Source organism: Brachypodium distachyon, chromosome 1 (assembly GCF_000005505.3).
Source record: "Brachypodium distachyon strain Bd21 chromosome 1, Brachypodium_distachyon_v3.0, whole genome shotgun sequence".
Taxonomy (NCBI): Eukaryota; Viridiplantae; Streptophyta; class Magnoliopsida; order Poales; family Poaceae; genus Brachypodium; species Brachypodium distachyon.
In genome coordinates, this window is record NC_016131.3 from 38,683,066 (window position 1) to 38,692,903 (window position 9,838).

The 9,838-nt window shown below is 47.2% G+C and overlaps 1 protein-coding gene across 1 annotated transcript; it reads left to right on the forward strand.

Annotated features, from left to right (window-relative positions):
* Window positions 1-7,019: 7,019 nt before the first annotated feature.
* Window positions 7,020-8,792, forward strand: LOC100826192 (mitogen-activated protein kinase kinase kinase 18). The gene has a single exon (XM_014896488.2). It carries the CDS (start codon window positions 7,060-7,062, stop codon window positions 8,758-8,760), a length of 1,701 nt encoding a protein of 566 aa, XP_014751974.2. The 5' UTR covers window positions 7,020-7,059; the 3' UTR covers window positions 8,761-8,792.
* The last annotated feature ends 1,046 nt before the right edge of the window (window positions 8,793-9,838 follow it).

Sequence of the window (9,838 nt, forward strand, 5' to 3'; positions counted from 1 at the left end):
TATTGTTCATTACAGGTACATCATTCTTTGTAGTCAACTCCATCCCGAACACCATCAAACCTGTACAGGAGATGACGAATTAGGTTTTTGAGAAGCGCTATGCGCGACTGCTCGTGTTCTTCCATCACAGGTTGTCTGCCGTCCAAGTCAGGTGGTGTTGATTACCGTCGTCTCCGTGGTCGTCTTCTTCTACCGGTCTTCGTCAACGTTGTCATCAAGAACACTGCAGCAGCCACGGTGACCTGGTTTGTAAACGAACAGTATGTGCACTGTGATCTAATTTTTTTTTAAGGGAACACTGTGATCTAATCTGTACTGCTTGAACATGTTTTTCGGGTACATATTTCTGTCTGTCATTTGTTAATTGTTATATAATGCACCTAGTATGTTCGAGTTACCCGTGATAGTAGTTGCTTTAGTCATGTTTAATATTCTGAAATTGATCATGAAATTGCCTAATATTCCAACACATTATCCATATGATATTAACTCATATATGGGTAGAAAGTAGGACCTACAATAGGACGGGATCTCAATTCAGCTAGCTAGCTAGCACCTATCATAGTTCTACCTAACGTTGCACTGGCCAAATAAAGTCCCATATAATCCCTGTGCACACACTCCACTCTCTTACTCTTACATGAGTGAGCTAAGCCAGCTAATTAATCTCACTAGGTGTGACATAATCTAGCTAGCTCGGTGACTGCATGATACACGCATGTGCATGCCGTCGCTTGCAAGCCAACGATTAAAACAGCATGCACGCGCATCCATATCCATTCCCACTTTGTAGCTTTCCCTCACCCAACAACAACTGCGTCCGACGACGAGCAACAAACCTTCAAAAGAGAAAAGAACAAGAAGGGGTAGCTATCACAAGGAAAGGATATTCCCATTCCCGAATATGAACCAACTGTTGCATGATTGGCTCATGGCTGCATATTTCTTTCCTAGTTCCTACCAAAGCCAACAAGGTTTTGCTTATGCCTTGTCCTTTGCTCTTACCTTTAGCTTGCATGTCTTTGAACGCGTATCTTGTTTTTAGATCGCTCGTCAGCCCGTATGTTTTTATCATTTCAATTTACAGAGTTGGGAAAATCAATAAATTAGCACGCGAGAGTATCAGAAGCTGGGATATTTTTTATCATTTCCTGATGAAATTCAAACGAAAATATTCCTGTGTTTCCTTTACACTGTAATATCCACAAACTATGCTTGGTTTGTCCGATGTCTAAAAAAAATATACTTCGTATGTTACTTTCGGACCTACTCCCTCTGATACATATTACTTGTCTACAGACATGTTTAGTTGTGTGTGTGCATGTGTATCTACACAAAGTTCCGACAAGTAAGATGGATTGGAGAAAGTACTACTCGTCTCCTCCGTATTGTTTCTGGATCTGCCCTTGAGATCAATGGATTGATCCTTAGTTTGTAGAGTTCACAGATAATTAATAAGATGCACGTGAAAAGAATACTTTTTTCGTTTCTAAATACTTGTCGTGGTTTGCACTAAAATCACGACAAATATTTAAAAACGGAAGAATTAGCTGGTAACGTCGTGAGGCCAACTTGGCGAAAGAGGGGCGGTGATACTACTCCGTATTAGCTTATCGTGGTGAACCCCAAAGGAGCAAGGCATCCTATAGCCAGCTGTAGGACAAGGAACTAATGGTCCTTGCTGTTCGCTGCTGGAGTAGTACTAGCATCCACAGCTCACACCAGTCGTTTATGTCAACCTTTACCCCAAAAAACAACTTTATTTTTTCCTACGGGAAAATAACTGCATGTTCGCTTTATTTGTGTAGATCGCGCGTACGGCAGGCAGACGAAGAGTACGTAATAAAATGAATGATAGCAACATCAGTAAATGCACGCACGGGCACAGCGCACGGAACGGACGCAAGTGCACAACGCACCAAACAGGCAAACATGGGGAAATCAGGGGTCGCTCTCGGCTTGTGCCCACCACGCACACGCACGAAAATGTATGTACTGTTTGCGCAAAAAAAATGTATGTACTGTACGACGGCCCGGCGCGCATTGACACAGGCAGACAGTGCGAGTGGGCGCGCGCGAGCTGTGCCGCCCGTGCGTGCGAAACGGTGGCGCCGGCACGCACAAAGGTCTTGGATGGCCCGCGTTTTAGTCGTGGACCATGGGCACGAACAGTGCCGCTCATTTTTTTTTAGATGGCACCCGTCAGGTTCAGGTACGGATGGATCCTTCGCTATACCCCATTTCCGTTATGTATGAGATTAGGTGTTATCGATGTTGATACCCGTTAACTTTTTTTTTCCATACTCGTGATCAGGGGCAGTGGTGTACAAGCAATTGGTGCAGGTGAACCCAATAGTTCTTTGCTCTAGCTTCGCTATTGCCCCCGTGTTACTGGAGCAGATGTGTACCTGGAGGTAAAAATACACACATTTAAGACTTGATCACTCGTAAAAATTGCCGTCCTGGCCTGCTCCTCCCGGTCCCCGCAGTGGTCGTTAACCTCCATATCCGGTGCTGTGAGCACCACGGCTCGCGAGAGAGTTGAAGATGGCCGGCGGCACTGGATGGATGGACCGCTGGAGCGGGCCAAGGGCGTGACTGGCCACGGCACCAATGTCCTCTCGAGGCTACCCGTGAGGAGTGGATGCTCTTGAAGCGGACGGAGGTGGCCCACTCTGCTGGCTGTATCGTTTTGGGTGTCAAAGAGGCCAAGCCACCGAGGCGAGGTGGGTTTTGGGAAGTGGGCAGGAGCCGCCAGTGAGGGTACGAGATCGGCATCTGGCGTTCACACTGGTGGGAGGAGGATGCATGCCTTCTTGGTATTCTTATGGATCCTTCTGTCGTATCTACTGACCGTGATTTTTCACCTATACTCTGCATCGGAGAAAAGCCGGTGTTGAAGTATAAGTGGATTACCTACCTCTTTTCATAAGATTGGTCTTGTGACACCTACAAAGATTAAAAAGTCATTGATCACAAGCCTCGATCACAATGTGAGAGCCGTGGGCTAATATTGTCCTGTATATGTATATCCTGAAATGTCAACCCAAACCAATCAGTCTGTGCAGAACAACCAACTAGCAATTAACATGGTTTAATTAAACATTAACCAGACTTCAAAGGTGTCACGCAAGTAAGCGAAGCAAATGGCAACCAGATTGTATATATATATTCATCACGGTACAATATATGAGTAGCTCATATTTTTCCGACAGCGCGATCGGCGTGTACGGTGTACCGGTACTAGAGTGTGCGGCACACGTTAATTCGCATCACTTATTCCCCGCTTGCATTGGCCACGTTTTCTTTCCGTTAATATTTTGGCGGGTATGTATTTGGGGGGCCTTGTTGGCCATTTGATGCTTGACGTCGCTGGACGTGACAATAAACCAAGAACCCCGCACCAATCAATCATGCATATCCGTCGACCGTCGATCGATTGATCTTGCTGGTGATCCATCCATCCATCCATGCATCTGATCTGATGGGTTAACACTAGCTATCTCAAAGGCCATTATGACGCCGACGGTGAGATATCCATGCAGATCTTCTGTACGTTTTTCAAAATGGTGCATGCATATCACACGATCCGTGATGTCTATTGTTGAGCAGATCGGCTGCGATCTGGATATGATAAAGAAACACTTGTTCATGGAGGAGCACTGTGCTTTGATAAAATGGAAAAGAAATATCCGGTGCCTGATTTATTTTTTTACAATATTTAAACGTGACATGATGTTCTCTGTTTCCTATTGGGTCGATTGCGTCGTTAGTGGGACAGTAGTGGTGCGACACTTGACCTGAAGCGCTCTAGAGTATTACTTTGAAAATGCTCGAGTAACTCAAATGCCTGATTAAGTAGTTCCTCCGTCTAACAAAGTCTCAACTTTGACTAAATTCGAATGCATCTATACATCAAGTCATGTTTAGATACATCCAAATTTTGAAAAACTTGATACATCTTTTGTTAAACGGGAGGAGTAATTGGTAGTGCCTATTTTCCATGGAAATGCTGATGAGGTCTTTTTTTCTTCCAGATAACACTATTCTATCCTTCTCTAAAGTTGTGCATTTATGTTGTCCTAAGTCAAACTTTTCTAAATTGGATCAACTTTACATAAAATATATACCAACTTTTACAACACCAAATTAATTTCATGGCATCCTTCAAGAAATATATGTTCATATTGTCTTTATTTGTTATTATAAATATTGATATCTTTTTACACAAACGTATTCAAACTTCTCTAAGTTGGACTTAGGACAAACCTAAATGTACAAGTATTTGAAAAAGGGAGGGAAGGCTTTTCTGATGCCATTCGTAGACTGGTCTGTATAGAAGTATAGAATGTTTAGGAGAATTAAGCTGTCGATGCATCCAAAGAAACTAAACGAAACCAATTTCTCCTGAACGTTGTCGGTTGCAAATAAGATGAACGGTCTTAATAAGAAGTGACTTAGGCACTACACTGGTCACTGTCACGAGCTTTACAAATTTTCAGGCGTGCTAACTAATTAATGTCTGAAGATCGAAAGTGATGCCATGTCTGGTCTACCTTGTATCCGTACGTCCTATTGTGCTCGGAAAAAGCAATTAGTCCAAATGTCGGTATCATAATTAATGTTGCAAATTAAGGGCATGATAACTAAATAGTGTGACCAAGAACATATTAAAAACCTGTTTATAATCATGAGCAAATCCTCTTTGAGTGGAAAGCCAAAAAGGTTACTTATAGAAAGGAAAAGCAGGAGCCTTACCACGCAATTCTTCAGTCCCATGCCGCAAAGGAGGTGAGTGAGCGATTGTTGAAGTTAAATGGAAAAGGCTGATGCGAGCGACCAATCTGGACTCTGGAGGAAAGCCTTGTGGACAAGCTAAGCTATAAGGTACATTACTATAATATTGTGATATTAGAGATCTTATGGTTGTACATCAAATCAAGAACAAACAAAAAAAATCATGCTTAATCGAAGGAGGAAAACGGTTAACAGTCCTTAATTATTTCACTAAAGCAATTAAAGGCACTGCTATTGGGTGAGCCGTGAGAATATACGGAGAATGGAGAAGAAGACAGTATTCAATCGGAAATCGTTGGCAAGTGGTTGGTCCTAACATTACAGTTTTTTTTTTTTTTGCGGGTGAACATTACAGTTAGGAGCTGTCAGAGATTGTATTGCGATTGAGAGATTGTATTGCGGTTGCTTTTACTTCTTTTCTCATTTATAGCATAGATAGATTTATTGAGGTGACTGGCAGACCACCTCCATTTATTCCAATAGTTTTCTGATCAAGTTATGTTCCATTTCTCGTTTTGGTAAAGGAAAAATACTGCCTCTGATTCATAATAAGTGTAGTTGATTTAGTACAAATATGTTACGAATTCGATGAAGTATAGAATTTACCAATCCTCATATCTCAGTTAACATGACTTTTGCACCACCTTTCCAAATCTTCTTTTTTTTGTTAATAAACTAGGCTGTGCAAGTCATTATATGTACCTCATCTATTTGAGAAGTTTAGTCTCAACACTAATACAAGGTTTTGTCTGTCAAAAGTCAAAACTTTTTACCTGTCCCACAAACAGATGTTTGGTAATGATGTGATTGCAGTTACACACACGTGACGGTTCAACCATCTCAAGTAACGATAAAAAAACAATTTTTTAAAATTACATTAATCCGAGATTGGAGGGGAAGTGGTCCAAATCATTCAGGTAAGGTGGTCCGAGCCTTCGAGGGGGTTCATGGTGGAAGGAGGAAGCAGACGTTGGAGCTGCGCAGGCCCGTCGATGGGCAGGAGCGAGGTGCACGATCGCTCAGGGCCTCCAAAAACAAGGGGCCACCATTGGTACTCCAGTTGGTTAGGATATTAACAAGAAAAAGGAAACTATAGCGCTAATCACGGGCTAATTGACGGGCCCACCAGGCATAACTCCTCGGCTGCTGAGTGCTGACCCCTCGACTCGCATGCACGCCTGGTTGCACGGACTCCACCCCAAATTGCCCTGCCATCGAAGGTTGCTTCGTGCCTTCATGAGTTCGTCTTTTCCCCTAATCCCTTGCTTGCTGCTAATCGCCCTACCGTCCGTCCGCGTCCGGGCGTCCGGCTCTGCGGCTGCGCTATACGCCAACGCCTCACCTCAGGGCCTGCACGCTGTCCGCTTGCGGCTGATTAGTAATTCAGTCAGCAGTACACGGCATTTTTACATATAGCTCGTCAAGCAGCGGGAGACATAGTGGTATTGTTCTATTTTTTGTCGTAATTTAAGATTTGATCAGACTCTCGCTTCTATCATAATATTATGATTGCATACATATTTTTGTTAACAATTCTGGTGACGGTTGCATTTGCAGATAAGAGCTTTTCTAAATTGAAGTTGTTAAAATCTTATTTGCGTTCTACTATGACGCAAGAAAGGCTCTGGATTGGCGCCTCAGAGAAGATTAATTGCGAAGATATAATTGGATATTTTATTTTAAAAACACCATAAGGATGATGATTTTCACTAGAACAAAATGGTCAGTTTATTCCTCCTCTACTAATATACTAACTTTTCTGTTTTAGCATTAGTTTCTGATATATTTTTAAATATTGTGTGAAATAAGATATATCGTAGTCGTAAAGTTATATAAGTACATGAAATTCTGACATAGCATATGTAGTCGTCCAAATGTTAGAGCCAAATTCTTAATTTCGCTCCGGGGCCTCCAATTTGTGGAGACGGCCTACGAAGGTGCGGAACTGAACAAATTTCGGAAGACTCTCTTTTTATGGCGTTTTCTGCCCACCAAAGAATTGACTGGGCTGTAAAATTAATCCTATTTTAAGCTGCGTCTCTGGGCATCTGTCCGAAATCAGCCCTCGGGGTTCTTTTTGAAGAGAAGAAATAAAAATTCAAAACTGGTGGAAATCGAACAATTTAAAACGCAAGTTCCCAATCAGTTCATTTCAGACGAGCTTGTGAGGGTGGGAAAGAGACTGTCGACGACAAGTGTCCCTCCCATGATTTAAGCAGCACCAATAAAACCCTGAGGTACCGTCCAGCCTCCAGCGTAGCCATGTACCCCACCAAAATCTTCCCCCAAATAGCCGCCTCCGGCCACTCCCATCCCGCCGCATGGCGAATCTCCTCGCGACGGCCGCCTCGTGCCAGCTTGGATGCCGTGCTCCGCTTTGGACAGCCCACAATTAGCAACCCTCAGGCCCCAGGCCAGCTTGTAGATATAAACATAGCGCAACGCAAGCCGTCACACATTCTAGTACTGCAGCTCAAAATTCCCAATTGCGTCCACCCGGAAACAAGAAGTAGAGCACACGCCAGTCTCGCGGCCAGAATGATCGTCGGAGAATGGACGCGGGGGCCTGCCATCGGGCGGGGCTCCTCGGCCGTGGTGTCGCTCGCCGTGGATCGCGTAACCGGCGTCGTGTTCGCGGTGAAGTCCGTGGGGGCCGGCCGGGCAGCCGAGCTCCGGCGGGAGCAGAGCATCCTCCGCGGCCTCAGCTCTCCATACGTAGTGCGCTGCCTGGGCTACGTAGCCGACGGGAGCGGCGAGATGCTGATGGAGTACGCGGCCGGCGGGTCGCTGGCGGACGAGATCAGGCGGTGCGGCGGGCGGTGCCCCGAGGCCCTGATCCGGTGTCGCGCGCGCGACGTCCTGCGCGGGCTGGCGCACGCGCACGGCGCCGGGGTCGCGCACTGCGACGTCAAGGCCCGGAACGTGCTCGTCGGCTCCCATGGCCGCGCCATGCTCGCCGACTTCGGCTGCGCGCGCCGCATTGTTGCCTCCTCCCGCGAACCGCAGCTGATGGGCATGGGCGGCACGCCGATGTTCATGGCGCCCGAGGCCGCGCGCGGCGAGGAGCGAGGCGCGGCCGCGGACGTCTGGGCGGTGGGGTGCACGGTCATCGAGATGGCCACGGGCGGCGCGCCGTGGCGGTCTCGGTTCGCTGACCCCGTGGCCGCGCTGCACCACGTGGCGTTCTCGGGGGAGGCGCCGGAGCTGCCCCCGTGGCTGTCGGAGGCAGGGAAGGAGTTCTTGGGTCGGTGCTTGCGGCAGGACCCCAGGGAGAGGTGGACGGCGGAGCAGCTGCTGGAGCACCCGTGGTTCCTGCAGGCTGATGCTGATGCCGTTTCTTGTTCGAGTTCCTTCTTGCCGGGAATCACCGGGAAGGAGACGACGTTTGTGTCCCCCAAGAGCGTTCTCGATCAGGTCCCGTGGGACGACGACGACACAAGGACGGGGGCGGACAACGATCCCACCGACAGAGTCCGCGCGCTGTCCGGGGGCGGCGCGCCGGATTGGACCTGGGACGGGAGCTGGATCACGGTCCATTCCGGCGACAATGACGATCACCACGACGCAATGTGGGCGGATCAGCCGGAGGTGGATGCGGATACTACTGCCGACAGCGATCCTCTCGTGGGCGGCTCCGCTGGACGGCCTAGTGTGGGGATCTCGAACGGCCACGCCTCACATGGCAATGGCGATTCCTACGATGACACCAGCAGCAGCTGTGATGGCCGGTGCGGTGATGATTGTAATCACGTGATTAGCGATTGTAGCGGCCTTCCAATCAAAAGGCAACAGATTCTTTCCGATATGGTTTATTTGTCCCCAGCTGGATGGATGCATCGCCCGTTTATTACCTTTCTCTCTCTCACTCCTACCGTTGTTACCTGTTCTTCCTGTCTGCTCTCTCTTTCTCTGCGCAAAAACTCATATTCTTCCTGTCACTCGTTTCTCCCCTCAACATTATGAGTGCTAGTGCTCGGTACAGGTTTTTTTTTTTTACCACAAGTACTCGGTACAGGTTAATTAACAGAATGCCAGCTAGGAGGTGGATGTCCTGACCTGTTGGCGCACAACACAACGGGCAGGACGATGGAAATTTTCTTTTGGTCATGTGTGACGCGTGACTCGCAATTAGGAGGAGCTACTAGGGTGGTCGTTGTAACTTACAGGAGCGTCGCAACATTGGCGCGGTACGGGCGCCGTGGTTAGTTATGAGGCGGCGACGTTGGGTGTGACCGTCCTTGGATTGCAGTAGGGTCCATCAGTCCAGTCCGTGACAGGGATGGCCTCTTGCACGTTCTGTTCCAAACCTCGCCGCACGTTGTGGAATACGCGCCCCCGGCCGCCCGGCGTCGACCTCGCTTTCGACTATGCGATTCGCGGGCAGAAACAGAACACCCGTACAGTACACCCCTCGCCCGCCTCCTTGTTCGCGTCCACCCTCCGAAGTCCGAACTTCGTAGTGCTAACATGCGAACCGCTGGCTGCTACTAAGATACTGAGAGAGAAAAGAATGGGATCAACTGTTTACAGAGGGGGAATGGCAAAACCCTTGTGGAGCAGCGTGCCTGTGCAGGAGAAACCCCAGAAGAATCTTGCACTATTACGGACACATTTTTATGTATCCTGCCGCAGAGGACCAGATTTTTTTTTCCGTTTCTTCTTTCCACAGATTGCGGTGGCAGGACGAAAAGGTTCAAACGAAATTATGGGAGCAGCCGGCGAGAGCGGGCTATCTCTTGGTTGCCGTCTCACGTGCCTCAACCGCCCACGGTGTTATCTGTTTTTGAAAGCAGCCCACGGTATTCTCTACTGTTTCGGCTATGAAAAGTTGTCAGTTCCACACAATGAACCGTCGATTAGATCAATAATCATAGGTAGTATCTGTTGTATTTTTTTCTTTTTTTAATAATGTTTTCAATGATATAATTTTTATAGCCCATAACTCACATATAGTTAATGTAATTGTTGACCAAAGTTAAACATCAAAACATGCGAGCATCACTCCGTGGGAGCGAATGAAACACAATCAAGCATTGATGGC

Excerpts from the sequence above, each read along its gene's own strand:
- LOC100826192 (XM_014896488.2), top strand. The coding sequence starts at position 7,060 with ATGTACCCCACCAAAATCTTCCCCCAAATAGCCGCCTCCGGCCACTCC.